This window comes from Poromitra crassiceps (genome assembly GCF_964638095.1).
Source record: "Poromitra crassiceps genome assembly, chromosome: 17".
In the NCBI taxonomy this organism is placed as follows: Eukaryota; Metazoa; Chordata; class Actinopteri; order Beryciformes; family Melamphaidae; genus Poromitra; species Poromitra crassiceps.
In genome coordinates this window covers 5393594-5413083 of record NC_139635.1, presented here as the reverse complement: position 1 = coordinate 5413083, position 19490 = coordinate 5393594, and the positions used below count along the sequence as shown (strand labels likewise).

Here is a 19490-nt window from a genome sequence, read left to right as displayed (position 1 = left end):
GAGCAGTGGGAGAGGGGGAGCGGCTTCTAGGGGCTCGTTGCCTGCGGAGCAACAAGTAGAGAGCTAGGACTCGCCTTCTCTCTACAACAGCACCAGCACGCACTGGGAAAACGGGAGGAGAACAGACAAATGATGCAATTGCATTTTATAACGAAGGTAGCCATTAACTGTTATCCCCTACTTTAGATATTTATGTCATCATTTACTTGGCCATGATAACGAAGACAGGAGATCTGGGGCAAAATATATAGGGGACGAGCAGAGCGCGCAAAGTGAGCTGCGCTCTCTGTGTGGACACTTTAAGCGACTTCTGCGCGGAGGTGCGCTGCGCGGCGCATGCGCGCAATTTTCGCGTCTGGTATGTCCCCAGCGTGAGGCTACCTACCACCAGCCATACAGCGGCAGTGTGAGTGACAGCGAGCTGGGAGAGCCCTGTCTTCTCCTGATAGATACACAGACCGCACAAAGAGTACAGAGATGTCTCAGAACATGGAATAGTGAAAATATCATCTCATGATATCACTTATTGAGACCACAAAGGGTTTTGTGGTCGAGCAGCATTTTGTAAACAAACCGCGTTTCCAGGTGGAAACTGCAATGGGAGCCTATGGAGCTAACCTTTGAGTGCTCACTCTAGCCCCGGCTGTGCGGTGTAAATTTTAAAAACTGCGACAGTTCACACAACTTTAACACAACATGCATATTATACTCTCAACCAATCTAATCAAACTCTTGAGCTACTTCTGCTCTCACTCAGAATGTCAAAATATAAGCGATGTCATGTTCTCATAGTTTTTGAGTCATATGAACGTTTGTTTTGCACAACTCATAGTAGTTAACTGGGTGTTTTGCGGTGATTTGTTGTTGATATGGCATCTCAGCCTGGTTTGGCAACCTCAGTGTGCAGTTGAAGGCTCAGATCACACGGCTAACGCAGAGAGCCATGAAAATCATGGGTGTCAGGCAGCACACCACACTCCAGGCCGTCTTTGATGAAACCGTCATCAGACACGCCCAAAAGATTATTTCAGACCCCAACCATGTTCTCCACCCCGAATACCATGCAGCTTCTCCCCTCTGGCAGGCGTTTTAGAGTCCCCCAGTGCAGGTTCAACCGTTTTAAAAACTCCTTTGTCCCCCTATGCATCAAAGCCCTAAATAACAAGCTAACTAAAGGCTGCCCCCGGTAAAGCAGCTTTTAATTTGTTTAACGGTTTTAGCTGTAGGGCTGCTTAGTGTCTTAGTTTTTTTTTCTTCGTTTTTTTTTTAATTTATTTTATGCATTTCATAGCTATACGGCTGCTTAGTTCTTTTAGTTTTTACCTGTCTTATCTATTTCAATGCAGCAGATATTACGGTGTTGTGCAATTTGGGTAAATGTGCAATTCTGTTTTTATCCGTTTTGTTCTATGAAGTTGTTTTTACAAGCGGTTTGTACATCTGGGCAATGTGCAATTCTGTTCTGTGGTGTGTATGTGTGTGGTGTGGATTGTATGTATGTACTTGTTATCTGTATTTTAACAGCAGCCACTGTGTATGTGTCCAAGACAAATTTCCTTCGGGATAATAAAAGTCTATCCTATCCTATCCTATCCTTGTGACGGACCATACATTCTTGAGGAAATTTAGTTTTGTGACCAGTAGATAGAACAGTTAGCCTACATAGTGACAAATTAAATTCTTACAATTATTCTACCTGCTTTAAGAAAAAGTATATAATAGCAGTGTCTGGGACAGGGCCGGCGCCAGGATGAAATGACTGAGGGGGCAGTTATAACTGGGTAGGGGGCTGATTATTATTATTTTTTATATCGTAAAACATAGGTTATATACCCGCTATGCCTATTTCTGGACTTTTTAACCATAATAACCTCTGAAAAGCGCAATAACAACACAAGAAAGACTACTATTCAAAATCAAATAAAACATTTATTTCACAGCAGCAGATTAAGGCATTAATAGAGCTGAGCTTTGCATAACGTGAAATGCGGGACCTGTCTGGAGCACTCTGAACATATAGCCTATGTCTATATGAAAAGTCATAGAATAAACAATTGCTGCAAAAATCGACAAAAAAATAAACAAAATAATAGCCAGTCAGTTCATTAAATTAAAGAAATAAAGTGATCAGATGCGTTGTCTCCATCTTTCTGCTCATGGCATGCTGTGTGCTTGGGTGCAGCTGATTTCTCTCTCTCTCTCTGTGTGTGTGTGTGTGTGTGTGTGTGTGTGTGTGTGTGTGTGTGTGTGTGTGTGTGTTTTAATCACGTCATGATCACTACAACATGCAGTAAGGTTCAAATTTAATAATAGCTACATCTCTGACACCTTGTGACAACCAAAGCACAGCAAATAGTGCTTCCCTGCCAATTCTGAAACAACAGAGCTATGTTTACAGGGGGTAGCCCTTAAACTGATCAAATTTGATGAAGACTGCAGAAACAGCAGCCGAAACATGTCAGGTACAAACATTGCCTAACTGGCCTTTATAGATGAACTATCCTTTAATTTTTAATTTTTTTTAAGTGAGGGGGCAGAAAATTGAACTGAGGGGGCAAAGCCCCCTTAGGCCCCCTCGTGGCGCCGGGCCCGGTCTGGCAAGAGTACTAACAACTCTATAACTCAGCAAGTCCAATTGGAGTGTGAATTCAAAATGAACGAGTAGGCTACACTGAATTAAACCAGACAGGAATTCATTCAATCTCAAATATAGACCCATTTCATGGACGTTACATAGGCCATGAGCCAGGCCCACAAATTTGGGCCACGGGTACCATCTTGGGGGACTAACTTTCATAGTGATTTTTGGCATACACCCCTACTGCTAGAAAAGATGTGATAGCAATGCAGCAGTTGCCTCCAAATGTGTGCTATCACACATTTTATAACAGTAGTTATAGTAATAATGCTTGGAAGTAGCCTACTTCCCCCCCCCTCGCAGCATCGTGACATTGAATGAAAGTATGCTATATTATACTCATGGCCATAACTAGCTATGAGGACGGGGAGGTCCGGACCTCCCCTAATATTTCAGAGATTTTTTTTTTTTTTTTTAATTTTTTATAAAACAATCTGCATGGAAAAGCATGAAAAACACGGGATCGCTTTTATTTTGAAACGAAAGGCAGGTCAGGCAGGAAGTCATCTGACGCCGCGTCCGCGGTAACTTGATTCCGAGAGAGCAGCAGCATGGTGGTGAGTGATGACTGTCTGTCTGCCTGGCGAGATAATTGAAGGTGAGCGAGCTGCGAGACAGTGAGCGAGTGAACGACAGACAGTGAGTGACACTGACAGATTTTTCAGCAACAACCAAGAAAGTAAGTGTCTAGTCTGTCTCTTAAGTAATGTTGTGTGACACGTTGGGATGCTACTGGCTAATCATGCATGATGCCAATTGCCAAGCTCCCGAAGTCAGGTATGCAGGTGGCTATATGCATGGTTTCAGTTTCATGACCCAATAAGTAACAAAAAGAGGTGGTGTAAAGTTAAAAACAACATAATATATTTTATTTTATTTTTCAATCGTTCCTATCAGGAATAAATAAATGTCCCTCTGTATGTTTTTTTTATTATCGATGATGACTTTGTGTGTTGTGTACGGCTTGGGTTGTGTACCTGTGTTTGTAGGTGTCATTTTGATATGAATTTGGCTAAAACAGTTTGTGTTTGTTAGTTACAATTATGTTGACAGGAGAGCTGAGCAGGTGGTGACATGAAAGAGAATATACTGAATAATGACATCACAACAGTATAATCCTAATGTTGATTTAAAATTATATATTACTCTAAATATGGCTAAAAAAGGGGGGGGGGAAAACTCAAAAAAATTGCTGGATCTCCCCTATTTCGGAACCCTGGTTACGGCCCTGATTATACTCGTTTGAGATGACTTCTGGCTCGCCTGGGAAGCAGGCGAGAGCAGCCGAGTGCAGTCAGTCAGCCAATTAGAGGCAGAGAGGGGCGGGTCATGCCTTCGCCTAGCCTTCGCCATCATGGGAAAAAAAATACCGCCCCCTCCCACACACACTTCCCGACTGCTCGGCTTTCTTCGGTGCCGCAAGGCACTCTGGGTATTACGGTGACATGTGTTTAGCTCCCGTGTGCGCTGCGCGGCCTGTCTTGTTGTGATGCTTCTCTGTAACGTGCATCACCCTGTGTGTGTGTGTGTGTGTGTGTGTGTGAGAGAGAGAGAGAGAGAGAGAGAGAGACGAGGAGAAGCTTCTAACAGCCTGGACTCAACCAACACAGATCACTGATCATCACTCACACAGAGCCGAGCCAGGCTGCCTGCAGGTACCTCTGTCTGTCTTTCTTTCTGTTTGTTAGCTAACTTAGCCAAGCTAATGCTAATGCTAGCGTCTACTGCAGGAGGACTATAAGCATCTCTGTTTTTAGTCTAACGTGTAGCCTAATCTCCAGACCAGGACTCATGTTAGACATATTAAGCCCTCTCAGACGACCTGGACCTGGACCTGGTCTGGACATGAGTTCGAGTAAAACAGCAGACAGAGCGGACTGGAATGGATGGAGAGATGCTGCGTTCATGTGCTGCTCGGAGGGTCCCTTTTCCCGAGTTGGGACAAGGAGCCCAGCTATAAAGAAGGAACTGGAAGAGACATTGCATTATACCAACGTTCTACTCAGTCAAACAGTTAATTTGACTCCCATGAGCCCTGTAAAGTACGCCTATAATCATGTTTTGGATTTGGATACTATTTGTAACCTGTAGCAAATAAATGAACGTGCACATTAGGAAAAATCAATCAGTCAGTAGCCTATTCTCTGACGATCTGGTAGAGGCATTTCTTCAAAGCTCATACAACATAGATATGTTTGGTTTTAGTGTGCTTTCCATGCATCTCCCATAGGCTTCAAAAGAACTTGTCACAAAATCTGGCCCCATAGGATGTTGGTATGATGTCTCTTGCTTATTTAAAGGCCGACAGTCAGTGTAGGCTACTACATGCAGTAGAATGCAGCCGGCGTGGTCCCAGTTTGTAGAAATGAAAACCGGCCACGTCAGGCAGGTCTGTACCCCCAACGTGACCCTACTGTACTTTGTGTATATACACTTGTGCAGTAGTTAGGGTCACATAGCGTTCTCATAGGCAATAAGGGGGGAAAGGCTGTTCAAAACGCTCTCCTACCCGTCTCCGACGTCCGATTGCAGATCCGAAGATATGATAGGACGGAAGCCAGCCAGTCATTTAGCCGGTGCTGTTAAAATGCTACTGCTGCGTGATGGTGAAACAACCATTTAAAAGCAGTCTTTCCACAGCCTGTGCCGTATTTAGGAGAGGAGAAGCTTCCTAGTGCAGACAGGAACCTTGGGAGTTTAAGTATTTCATGACATGTTTTGCTTCCCAGCCAGGTGCGCTGGATTTGCGTTGATCACAGACTCCGTGTGACTGCGTGTGGTGCACCATGATAGTGAGATCAAACACACCCTGCTGTAAATTCAGCCCTCGGTTCATATTCATACCTCGGTTGAGGTATGTTATGCAAAAAAAAAAAAAAAACGAAACAGCAACCTGAGGAGGAATGCCATCATTCTCGCCGTTCCCTCTAAATGTTTACTCTAGGTTCCCAGGTGTTCCCCCTTATTTCCACCACTGCTTGAACCAGAAAATGATTTAGCCTCCATCTATTATTTGTAAAACACAGAAACTGAAATCATGCACTTTTATAATGATAATATGATAGTATACCAGCAAATGTTTGCATGTTTGTTAGATAGTTAAAAAAAATCATACTTATGAAATTATTTCTGCATAATAACAAAATCTAACATTAACAACAATGCATGATCCGAAGAGTTCTCTATCGTTATCGGGGTTTACCCTCCAATACAGAGATATGAATATATCTTGTATGGGAAGCTGATTACAAATGGAATCAGGTGACGTGAATAATTACTTTAAGACAATCCACCTGTGGACGTGGTTACACCCAAGCCTATAAAGCCCCTGTTAACCACGCCTACTTCGACTTTTTCGATTTCACTGGAGCAGTGTGACGTGTGGTCGCTCTGTCTGAGACAATCAAAAAAATCTTATCTAACTTCTATTATATTCTGACTCTCTCGTAAACAGCCTTGCCTCTTACCTTCGGTGGTGGGAGAGAGGACGATTGCCTCTCGTGGCGGCTGTTGTCGGGGTGAGCACAAACTTCTCAGCGCTGACATATTGTCTCCAGGTCTCTGGAGGCTTCCATGTCTTGGGGCGCTAGGTGACAGTCTTGTTTCTCGGCTCCGTAACTGGACAGTGAGAGCAGGTCCGCGAGTGTGTTGTCCGTCTCCTATATAACGCTAAACACAACTTCCTCAGCGCTGACATATTGTCTCCAGGTTTCTGGAGGCTTCCGTGTCCTGCGGCGCTTGGTCCTCTCTCGGCTCCCTAATCAGGACAACGAGAGCAGGTCCGCGGGTTCGTTGTCAGCTTTCTCTCTATCTCTCTCTCTCTCTGGCCGCGGCTTCTGTCTGGCGAACAATTAGCCCGGGCAGTAACAACGGTACACAAAAACACACCAAAACACACAGACTGGAGCTAAAACTTTTAGAGCTCTTCCGTGTTGTTAGTCTCGCGAGGGCGGGGCCTATCGCGAGGTTTGGTGGACTGTGCATGTGTGTCAAGTTGGCAGCAAGCGCAGTTACACTGGCTTAGCACTTCCTCTCTTCTTTCAAAATAAAATCATTAAAAGGAAAGGAAGCTATGGCATCTATGAGCCATGTCTGTGTGGTGTGTGGAGTGCAGCTGCCCACTGAAGATGGGCATGATGTGTGTGTGCGTTGTCTGGGAGAGGAACATGCCTCTGAAGCGGTTGCTAATCCCTCCTCCTGTATGGATTGCTTCATTTTGCCAGCACGATCCCTGGAGGCTCGGCTTTGTGTGTTTGGGGGTAAGCGCAGGGCTGTAGCACAGTCTGCTCCGCCCCAGCAGGTTAAGCGCCGTAAAGCGGGGGGGAGTGGGGGTGGTTCCTCAGGGGATCCCCGCCCCTTTCCCTTACTTAGGACATTTTTACCAGATGACAGCATCAGGATTGAGGCTGGTGATCAGGAGGATGTCGAGGAGGATGTCGACATAGAGGGGTTATCAGATGAGGGGGGCCTCATTGAGGGGTCCGTTGCAGAGGGCGAACAGACCAGTGAACGCAAGCGATTCCAGGGTCTGATGGTCAGGGCTTCCCAAGCTTTGGGACTGGAGTCCGCCGCGGGCCAAGCCCCTCCTCCCTCGCGCTTCGATGATGAGGACGCGCCAGGTCCGGAGGTGCCATTTGAGGTGCCTCTCCTCCCGGAAGTGGAGAACCTAATGCAGGCTGGGTTTGCAACACCCATGGCTGCACTCTCCTTTACCTCTACCAACAGGCGGCTGTCTGCCATGCAGGATAGGGGTAAGGTGGGCTGTGGCCCATTGCCTCAGCTGGACCAAGCCATATCAGCTCTTTTGTTCCCGGCCAGCCCAGTGCTGGGGCCGGCTACTCCAACGGGGGACTGTAAGATGCTCGATGCCGCACTGGCTAAGGTGCATAGGCCGGTAGCAGTTCAGGCACGGTTGGCCAATACTGGGTCCATACTAGCATTGTATCAGAGGAAGCTGGTCCGCGAGCTGAGCACCGGGTTCGATGCTCATCTCAATGCTGAGATACAACTGGTTTCATCAGTCTTGTCACAGCTGATGAAAGAGCAGGTGTCGACTGCCCGTAAGGGTGTGTCGGCACTCTGGGTTGCAAGGCGCCAACTGTGGCTGTCCCGGTCCAAGTTGCGATCAGAGGACCAGAGAGCCCTCTTGCGGCTGCCGGTTGCGCCATCAGCCATGTTTGGTCCTGGTGCCACTGCTTTGTTGCAGCAGGGCCAGGAGGCCCGTCGTTGTGCTAAGGAGGTTTCCGATGCACTGACCCCCAGGTGGTCCAGACAGTCGGGGGGCAGGAGGAAGGAAGCCCCCGCACAGACACAGAGGTCGGGCTGGGGCCCAAATGACCTGAGGGCCACTCTGGATGCGCGCCGTGGGCACGGCAACGCAGTCAGGAGGCCGGTCAGGGGCAAGCAAGGCAGAGGCGGCAGCAAGCCTAGGCCTCCGCCTTCTTCCTGACGCCAGTTTACGTCCAGCCTGCCTCCAGCAAGCCCGGGTGGGTCTTGTGGCTTGGAGGTCACTGCAGGCGAGCCCCTGGGTGGTTTCGACCATGACCCAGGGGTATCGTATTCAGTTTGCTCGTCGGCCTCCGACCTCGAGGACCCCAACGGTTGTCACGGTGGTGGGCGCGGAGCACAAGGCAGTGCTCCAGGCCGAGGTTTCTACCCTGTTGGAGAAGGGAGCCATCAGGGAGGTGCCTCAGGGCAACAAACAGGCTGGATTTTACTCCCGGTATTTCCTCATCCCCAAGAAGGATGGGAGACTACGCCCCATTTTAGATCTAAGGGGTCTCAACAGACATCTCAGGCGTCTGCCGTGCAAGATGCTGACCATCCTGAGGGTGCGACAGTCCATCTGCAGAGGGGACTGGTTTGTCACCATAGACCTAAAGGATGCCTACTTCCAGATTCCGATCTGGGAAGGGCATTGGCGGTTCCTCAGGTTCGCGTTCGACGGCAAGGAGTACGAGTTTCGGGTCCTGCCGTTCGGAATCTCCTTGGCTCCCCGCACCTTTACCAGGTGCATGGACGCCGTTTTGTCGCCTCTGCGACGGAAGGGGATACGAATCCTGAACTATCTAGATGACTGGCTCCTGTGCGCACGCTCAGAAGTTCAGTGTCGGGCTCATCTGTCCATCCTCTTGGAGCACGTGCAGCAGCTTGGCCTGCGGCTCAATCCGGGGAAGTGCAGGCTGGAGCCTTCACAGAAGACGCAGTTCCTGGGCCTAGTGGTGGATTCCCAGGCTGCGCTGTTGTCACTGACGCAGGAGAGGCAGCTATCCCTCAGGGCTTGCCTCTCCCAATTCAGGCTGGGGGCCGGAGTCACATGGAGGCTGTGTCTCCGCCTTTTGGGCCTGATGGCGTCTTCGGTCCAAGCCGTCCCGTTGGCCCTCCTACACATGCGGCCGGTACAAAGGTGCCTCCTGGGTCTGGGCTTGAGCCCCAGGAGTCACCTAAGTTCCACTGTGCTCGTCACCAGGCGGTTGCGGGCGGCCCTCCATTGGTGGGAGGACGACGGGAATCTCAGCAGGGGGAGTGTGCTCGGCCCAGTGACACATCGTCAACTGGTGTTGACAGATGCTTCACTGACGGGCTGGGGTGCTGTGTTCAGAGGAAACGGTGCCAGCGGTCGCTGGAGCAAGCCTCACACCACCCAGCACATCAACATGCTAGAGCTGACAGCGGTCCATCTGGCCCTTCGGCATTTTTTGCCATTCCTGCAAGGCCAACACGTGTTGGTGAAGACAGACAGTGTGGCAGCGGCTGCTTACATCAACAGGCAAGGGGGGTTGGTTTCCCCTCGCCTTTGCGAGCTGGCACGTCGGCTTTGGCTTTGGGCATACCCCAGGGTTCTCTCCCTGAGGGCAGTCCATGTGCCAGGGCTGGACAATTGGGCGGCAGATCAGCTGTCCAGGGGGGGTCCGGACCCAGGGGGGTGGCGGCTGCACCCCCAGGTGGTCGCGGAGATTTGGCTCCGCTATGGACGGGCAGAGGTCGACCTGTTTGCATCACAGGAATCCACCCACTGTCCCCTGTTCTTCTCGCTAGGGAAGGACAATCCTCCCCTCGGAGTGGATGCCTTGGCTCACCCTTGGCCACGCGTCCTGCTGTACGCTTTCCCCCCATTTGTTCTCCTCCCGGCCCTCCTACAGAGGGTACGGTTGGAGGTGATGAGGCTGGTCATGGTGGCCCCGTGTTGGCCACACATGACCTGGTTCTCGGATATCCCGCCACTGCTGGACGGGACCCCATGGGAGCTTCCAGTGCGGCGGGACTTGCTGTCCCAGGCACAAGGTGCTCTGGTTCATCCCTTTCCCCAGGGGCTCAAGCTCTGGGCGTGGCCCCTGAGGGGACCGAACTATTAGCTATGGGGCTGTCTCCTTCGGTGGTCAGTACACTGCAAGAGGCTCGGGCACCATCGACGAGAGCACTCTATGCTTTCAGATGGAGGGCCTTTGCGGCCTGGTGCAGGGTGCACCAGATTGACCCGCTTACATCCTCTGCCCCAGCCGTTCTGCAGTTCCTACAAGGGCTTTTGGATGCCGGGAAGTCGCCGTCCACCCTCAGGGGTATGGTGGCGGCAATCAAGGCAGCTCGAGTTGGGAAGTATCGGTTGTCTGAGGAGGTAGACAAGCTGATATCCCAGTTCCTCAAGGGCGCTAGGAGACGCGTCGGCCTACGCAGTAGGCCGTCTCTCCCACCATGGGATTTGCAGCTGGTTCTAGGGGCTCTGGAGGCACCTCCATTTGAGCCCCTGGAGTCAGTGGACCTAAAGTGGGTGTCCTTTAAATCTGCCCTTCTGTTGGCGCTGGCCACGGCCAAGAGGGTGGGGGAGCTCCATGCTCTCTCAGGGCATGAAGGCCTGTGCAGATTTTTGCCTGAAGAGGCAGGGGTAGTCTTGCGACCAAACCCTGCATTCCTTCCTAAGGTCTTGTCCATCCCTCAGCCGAGCCAGGCCATAGAACTCCGGTCCCTCTACTCTGCTCCGACAGAGGAAGGGGAGCGCAGGCACTCGCTGGTTTGCCCGGTCAGGACACTGAGAGTGTATCTGGAACGGACACAGGGCCATAGGCAGACTGACCAGTTGTTCGTCTGTTTCAGGCCAGACCGCCTGGGGCAGCCGCTGTCTAAGGCCCGTCTTTCCCACTGGATTGTGGAAGCTATCCAGCAGGCATATGTGGGGGCTGGGATGCCCTTCCCTTCGGGGGTGCGGGCACACTCGACCCGGGGCATGGCTACGTCCTGGGCGGCGTGGCGCGGTGCGTCTCTCGGTGAGATCTGCGAGGCGGCCACCTGGTCGGCCCCTTCCACATTTGCTCGATTCTACCAATTCAATGTGGCTGCAGGCACGTCGTTCAGTGAACGAGTGCTTGGCGGAGCCCGGCGGTAGTGACTTATGGTTTTGGTTCCCTGTCAGTCAGCCCAGTGTGGGCTGGTCTGAGTGGCCTCTTGACCCCTCTGGTTGAGCCTTCGCGACTTGCGGGGCCAACTCGCCCTCGGTAGCGTCTGGCGCCAGGGCTCGAACCGGCAGCATCCTGCGTCTGGCGGAGCTGGCCGACTTTGGGGGGGGTTTGTACATAGTGTACATTTGTATATACTGTAGTTGTTGATGCACTTGTTGATTTTGTAGAGCACTCTTGGTGGTGGTGACGTCTCATTCGAAGCTCCCACGATTCAGCCTCCTGGGGGAGCTGGTGCTGCTCTATCCCTCACGGTGTGTCTTACAGCACTTCCCATACAAGATATATTCATATCTCTGTATTGGAGGGTAAACCCCGATAACGATAGAGAACGTAAGGTTACATGATGTAACCATGGTTCTCTGAGTAGAGGGGTTTACCCTCCAGCAGAGGCCGCTCGGGATTCGTTCAATCGAAACTTTAGTCGAAGTAGGCGTGGTTAACAGGGGCTTTATAGGCTTGGGTGTAACCACGTCCACAGGTGGATTGTCTTAAAGTAATTATTCACGTCACCTGATTCCATTTGTAATCAGCTTCCCATACAAGATATATTCATATCTCTGTATTGGAGGGTAAACCCCTCTACTCAGAGAACCATGGTTACATCATGTAACCTTACGTTTTATCCTATAGAAAATAGAGAGCCAAAGTGAAACGTCACTTCCTGCTTTCTCCCTGTACCAGCGATGCGAAAAATATGAATGGTGGTGGACGGAGAATAAGGTTACTTTTTTGATCCCGCTTGAATTGTGCCACAGGGTGCCAACGCTAATTTTGTCAATTTAAAACATAATGCTGCATGTCAAGAAAAAAATTATCTGACCCATATAAGACATTTTGTTGTTGCATCAAGTTACATAATTCTGTTTAGTAACTTGTTAAGATCATATAATGTGTAGAAAAAACGAAGCTTACATTTGAAAATTCAACCAAAATTTGTCCACATGTTAGAGGAGTGATTTTCTGTTCCAATTTCCTGGGAGCAGATTGACTGAAAAGGCTTACTGTTAAAGACAGGGTATCTGCGGGGTCTTGGAAGTATTAAAAGTTGGGAAATCAATTTAGGGAAAATCAAGACCCTTGAAAAGTATTAAAAAGTCTTAAGTCGATTTCAAGTTCAAGACCCTTTAAATGTGTTATTTTTTCGATGTGAATAGCATATGTCTAAAGATTTTGTCAAAAGTTTACGTGAATTCATTTATTTTGGTAACAAGTCATTCTCCGGGGGGTACGGTGGTGCAGTGGTAAGCGCTGTCGCCTCACAGCTTGAAGGTCCTGGGTTCGATTCTCACCTGGGACGCTGTGAACGCTGAAAGAATGCGTGCCCGTCCGCATGTCCTCGAGTGCCCACCGCCCGGGTGGGGTCGTCAAAAGGGCCTTTCTGTGTGGAGTTTGCATGTTCTCCCCGTGCCTCCCGGGGGTTTCCTTCATATAGGAACACAGAGGAAAAAACGCCATTGAAACGCCTCTCGGCGCGCTGCACTGCTGCCTTGCTGCAGGGCGAACCTGGATTGCCTAGTCAAACCCGTGACGAACATGATCGATCCGGTTCCAGCAGCGCCTGGTCCCAAAGCCAAGCCGCGGACCCGTTCCTGTGTCGTGTCGCAGCATTCGTCCCAGCGAGAGGAGGAAAACGAGCAGCAGAGGAGGCAAAACGCTGATGGGGAAGGAGGGGGAAGGAGGTGCGATCTAGCAGCAGCTGTGGAGAGAACTCTCTCTCTCTGTGTGTGTGTGTGTGTGTGTGTGTGTGTGTGTGTGTGTGTGTGTGTCTGTGTGTGTCTGTCTGTCTGTCTGTCTGTCTGTCTGTCTGTCTGTCTGTCTGTGTGTCTGTCTGTACACTCACTCACACTGAGCAAACTGTATTGTTGAATGTAAAAAAAGCACTTCATATATATATATATATATATATATATATATATATATATATATATTTTTTTTTTGTCATTTGTGTCATAACGAATAATATTTACATGTCTGATGTCAATACAGTTCAAAATAAAAGAATTGAGAGCGAGTTCTGCCTGATATTGTGTGCTGTGTACATAAATGCCATTTTCTGCAATTTCTTTTCTCAGAGAGACCTTTTGGGTGAAAACAGGGTGTATATAAATGGCTATAAGTAGAGTACAGAACATGCTAAAAGCTCACTTTTTTTTCCCTGGTGAACCCAGAGACGTACATCTTAATTTTGAGGTATTGCAAATCACTCTGGTGCAAATAGATAATTTACTGTGGGTCTTGAAAGATGACCAACAATTATGAAAATCTTTGGCCTGTGCTAAATATTGGCAGTCCTAAACTGGCGGTGAATGAGTTAATCATTTTGAGTAAAATTGTAAGAGAAAATGTCTAAATTCTCTGATTCCAGCTTCTTAAATGTGAATATTTTCTGGTTTCTTTACTCCTGTATGACAATAAACGTATATTATCTTTGAGTCGTGGACAAAACAAGACATTTGAGGGCGTCATCTTGGACTTTGGGAAACACTGATCGTCATTTGCTACCATTTTCTGACATTTTATAGACCAAACAACTAATCGATTAATCGAGAAAATAATCGTCAGATTAATCGATTATCAAAATAATCGTTAGTTGCAGCCCTAGTATCGGTTATCGGCCAGGAGAAGCATATATTTATCGGTTATCGTATCTGCTGTAAAAATCCATATCGTGCATCCCTAGAGATGTGTCTCACAACAGGGCGAGTTGAGAGCTCAGAGCAGTTGATCAAGCCGCCATGGCAGCTTTGGTAAACACAGCTGATATTTATCTGATTTCCAGAATATGGACGATGCATTTGAATTTGATGGCAGCCCGTATTTATTTGAGCTAGGGAACTAGGGATGCACGATATATCGGCAATCATATCGGTATCGGCCGATGTTAGTAATTTTTTAACATATCGGTATCGGTCCGATGTTGCAATGTTAATATCGGTTATCGGTATCAGCCAAATTCTTCATATTGAGATGAAATAATGCAGTAAATCTATGATTTATGGGCTTTTACAAATGTTTTTGAAATAAAGAAATGCATTACTTTTTCAAATTCAGTGTTTACATGTGTTTTTCAGTATCTACAAAATTGTATTATCATAGAAATGTGTTTTTATACATTAATTAATACACAGGACAAGATGTTACTATCCCTTGTGCCAAAATCCGAGGAAAAACACATTTAGAAGCCCAATCCAGAATAAAACAAGCTAACAGGCTAACAAACTAATAAACAAGACACAAATCACCAGTTACCTACCCTAGCCAACAGCAGTATGAAGCATGTCATTGGGGTTTTCAAGTGGGCACCTTCCTTCACCGACGTTTCGTTAAGTTAGGCCCACGACACCTCAAGAAGGCTTAACGGTGTAATCCAGCGTCCTGGAAACACCCCCCTCCATGCTACCACCGCACAACTGCATATTACCTCACTATCTAAGCCTAGCTATTCAGGTCGGTTCGGTATGACATTCCTGACTACACCACCACTGTCAATGATTCAGCCCTGTTGATGCGGACCGTTAATCATGACCAACAACAAACAATCAATCTGACCTTAGCGAGCTCCCCAGCTAGCATGTTTCCTCCTTATCCACAGCCATTCACTTGCTCGTTCTGCTGCCTGAGACATGTTGCTAACCGCAAGTTTCAGGCTCCGTCCCCGAATGCCCAACTCAGTTAGTAAGGCAATAACGGACTTTGCCACAAAACCACGGCAGCCCACCTCTACAGGCCGCACTCGAGCCCTCCAACCTCGCTGCTCTGCCTCTGCTGCCATTTCAGCATACCTAGCTTTCTTGCGCTCATAAGCCTCCTCAACTCGATCTTCCCACGGGACTGTGAGTTCGATAAAATAAACTCTCTTCTCTACCTCAGACCACAGTAACAAGTCCGGACGTAGCCGGGTGCTAACTATATATGCTGGGATGACTAGCTGTTCATTCAAGTCAACCCTCATTTCCCAGGCTCCACCTACACTTAGCTGCCCTAACTTGTGCCTGACGTTAATTGGTCTAATCTTTTCTCCCTCACGTACAAATTTGATCTGTCTAGTCTCTTTGCTAGCAACTAGAGAATTTACTTCTAGCCGCTTTTCCTCAACTGCAGCTGCCAAACATTTCAACACCTGGTTGTGACGCCAGGTGTATCGCCCCTGGGAGAGACTGACCTTACACCCTGACAGTATATGCCTCAGTGTACATACACTAGAACACAACGGGCAGGCACCATCCTCGCCCAACCACTGATTTAAGTTCTGGGGAGATGGCAGCACATCATAAGTAGCCCCTAGAATAAATCTAATTCTGCTGGCCTCCATGCTCCACAACTCTCTCCACTTCAACTTTCTCTTCTCTACACTCTCCCAGTTCACCCACTGTCCTTGCTTTGCCTGCGACACTGCCTTAGTACATCTTACTGCCTCCTCTTGCCTATGTACTTCTTCAACTACCATCTTCCTCTTTTCTATTACTGATGCCTTGTTCCACACAGGTTTCCCTATGCACAACCCTAAGCCTCCACGCCCATGCTGCACCTGACCTATGATATCCCTGTGTCTAAGAGCTGACTGTGCTTGCTGTACTGCCTCCTTTGGGTTCCACTTCCTCCCTGTTTTAACTGTGGGCGCTACACTCCTAACCACTGGATCCTTTGACTGAGTCAGAGTCATTTCCAGTCTAACCTTAGCACACTTGAACTCCTCTGTCAGGCTAGATAATGGCAATTCCAATATGCCTTTCCCATATAAGGCTACACTGCTTAGGCAGCATGGGACTCCGAGCCATTTTCTAATTAATGAGTTAATCATCCTTTCTAGCTTTTCTACCTTTGAAAGGGGAACCTCATACACTGTCAGTGGCCACATCAACCGAGGCAACAATCCAAACTGCAAACACCACAACTTTAACTTTCCTGGGAGCCCTGACTTGTCTATACTTGAAATACCTTGAATCATTTTCTGCCTCACCTCCTCAAACTGTCCCTTATTACTGAGACTTGCATCATACCATCTTCCCAAACTCTTGACTGGTTTCTCTAACACTGTAGGCACCACCTCATCATTTATAACAAACTTCTTACCTACTACCCTCCCTTTAATGATTGAAATACTCCTGGACTTACTTGGCTTCACTTTCATTCTAGCCCACTGCAGATTACTATTTAACTTATCCAACAATCTGCTAGTACATGGAGCGGTTGACGTCATAGTCGTCATGTCATCCATGTATGCCCTAATTGGAGGGAGCCGCAGCCCTCCCTGCAGCCTTTCTCCACCCACTACCCATTTTGAAGCCCTAATAATGATCTCCATTGCCATGGTAAAAGCTAATGGGGAAATTGTACACCCTGCCATAATGCCTATCTCCAGCTGCTGCCAAGCTGTAGTGTACTCTGCTGTGGTAAAGCAGAGTTGAATATCTAAGAAGTAGGCTTTAACTAAGCTCTTTATACTACCTGGCACTCTAAAGAAATCAAAGGCCTCCCATAACAGACTATGCGGCACTGACCCGAAAGCATTAGCCAGGTCCAAGAATACTACATGCAGGTCTCTCTTCTCACACCTAGCTGACTGGATTTGGTGCCAGATCATGCTGGTGTGCTCTAAGCACCCGGAGAAGCCGGGAAGTCCAGCCTTTTGCACCGAAGTATCTATTAGCCTATTCTTTTCTAGATAACTAGACAGCCTCTGTGCCACAACACTAAAGAAAACCTTCCCTTCAACATTAAGTAGACTGATAGGTCTAAACTGACTTATCTCTAACGAGTCCCTTTCTTTAGGAATGAAGATTCCCCCTGCTCTACGCCACGCGTTAGGAATAACCTGCTTCTTCCAGACTACCTTCATCAGCTTCCATAGAAACTGCAACACATCTGGAGCACTCTTATACAGCCGGTAGGGGACTCCATTAGGACCCGGGGCTGAAGAGGCCCTTGCACGTCTCACTACTTCTTGAACTTCTTTCCACCTTGGTGGGCTATCATCACACTGGCTCTCTATTTCACCGATAGGTGGAATATCAGCTGGGACTGTCATCTCTCTAAACCTTTCCCTATCTTTGTGAACCTCCTCCAAATATTCCTCAAGCTTCTGCTTAGGTACCATAAGGCTACCATTCTTTTCCTTACTAAACAATGACTTCACAAATCTAAATGGATCCTTATAGAATGCTATTCTAGCTCTCTCTTTCTTTTTCCTATTTTTCCTAATGCTCTCTGCTCTTCTTAAAATTGCCAACCGCTCCCTCACATCTGACTGCAAGCAATCAATGCCTTCCTTCTCAACCTCTGTAGCTTTCCTCCACTGCCTCTTAAGCTGTCTTCTCTCCTGGATAAGTCTATCTATCTCTTGTTGGCGCCTAGATTTAACTACCTCACCCTCTAGTTTCTTCCTTTTCTCAAAGACGCCAAACCTTTCCTTACCATAATCATAAATACAATCTCCCATTTTCTCCAACTTACTCTCAGCAGTTCCTTTAAGCTTCTCTAACATCCTAACCAAATCACTATTGATATCTTCCCACGTCCTACTTTCCGCTGCACTCTCTGCTTTCCTCGGTGCTAGGACCTGCCTCAACATCAGGGGTGCTGATGTCCTGCGAGCTGTGGGTTACTTCCTGTCGCTGGACTTCACCCAAATGACTTGATAAACTTCTTAAGAAATAATTATCAATGCGGGGTACCTGTGTTCCCTCTACCAAGCACCTCTTCCTGCCTTGATGGATTCTAAGGCCCCTCAAAGTTGTTACCTTCTGCCAGCCACACAAGCAAACCTGACGCTTCTTTCCATCTACATCTGAACTAGTGGCTTCCACTGACATGTTTTCCCTACTCATAGTCAAGTCCGTTCCAGAGTCAATAACCGTGTCAACCATACAGATCATATCGACATCGGTAAATATCGGTTATCGGCCATAACAGCAATGTTAATATCGGATATCGGCATCGGCCAAAATTTTCATATCGGTGCATCCCTATTACAAACTGAGGAGCGCTTCTTTGATGGATAGCAGAGAGACAGGGTGAACAAACATGCTGGCTGCACCAAGGTAAATACAGTCTTCATTTTCTCAATGTCTCTATGATATAATAAGGATATGAGCCGGTGCGTGTCAGAAAATAAGCTATTTACAGGAAGTAAAAACATGCATTACACATGCCCCTATTTCCTCTGTTCCAGGCCGTTTCGTGACACGTAATATCTTTATACAGAGTCCTTGTCAGAAAATTATGTAGGATAACATAAGCTAAGCTGAAAATAAGCTGAATTCTCCTTTAATATACTTAACATAACAGGGCTCGACATTAACGGCTGCCCGGTTGCCCCGGGCAACCAAAAAAAACATGGGGCAACCATTTCATGGTCTTTGGTTGCCCCAGGGGCAACCACGATTTAACATGCAACAAAATATGTACAGCAGCAAACAGCAAAATATACACCAAATAAATGTTTTAATACTTGTTGTGAGTGACATATATGTGACATTTTATTGCTGTTACAATCGAAATGATGTTACTAATTACCAGTCGGAACCTACGTGATGCATGCTGCACGTGCGGTATGTTTAACGAGTACTGACTCGGACAGGTGGGGCTGCTCGCACACAATCACAGCGGCTCCAAGACGCAAGAAGAACCGCGTCCGCCCGCAGCCCCGCACAGAAACAAAGGACGAGGAAATTGTCATTGAGGTGAAATAATGAACGGGACGGAAAACGAATGCTATACTGCAAAGCATGTAGCCTACAACAAGCTCTTAGGTCTCATATGCTTCCCGCATCAGCGAGTGTCCGCACGGAAAAGTGAGTCAAATCAGCAGACGCGCCCCTCCACAAGGCTGCTGTGCACACGGTTTTCGCCTGGCTGTGCACACCCCGAATTGTGTAACTACGTGGACGCGGCTGGGCGGACAAAGTGGAGTTTTCAAGACTCCAGCTCACTTCCGCGAGCAGAAACCCACACAGTGTATAAACGCTCCACACGTTTCCTCGTCAAGATTCAGTGTCTCTCATTTCCGTGCGACAGTCCAAACTTCAAGCATAATTCCAGCATAACGCTATACTGCAAAGCATGTAGCCTACAACAAGCCTACAACATACACCTCGACCAGGACATCCTTCAAAAACGTTTTACCACCGCGTATATGTGCTGAGGAATGATTTGCATCCCTGGCCTGTCAGCCTCTCATACGGGGTGAGAGAGAAAGGGATTGCAGGGCCGCTTCTGGGCCTTTTGGGGCCCTATGCAACATCAGAGTGGGGGCCCCAAACCACTGTCATCATAGTATCCCTGAATGAACATGAGGAGGCGGGTAGGCTACTTAATTATCAATAACGCTTTTAATTAATAAATTAAGCACAATATGAACAATAACTGTTAAAAAATATATGAAAATGAAAGTTCACAAA

General features: G+C 47.9%; 1 protein-coding gene across 1 annotated transcript; it reads left to right on the top strand.

Moving 5' to 3' along the window:
- Nucleotides 1–9995: 9995 nt before the first annotated feature.
- Nucleotides 9996–11018, top strand: LOC310792019 (integrase/recombinase xerD homolog; the record flags this gene model as incomplete). Its single annotated transcript, XM_083653701.1, has 1 exon — nt 9996–11018. One exon carries the CDS (start codon nt 9996–9998, stop codon nt 11016–11018), a length of 1023 nt encoding a protein of 340 aa, XP_083509827.1.
- Nucleotides 11019–19490: the final 8472 nt, after the last annotated feature.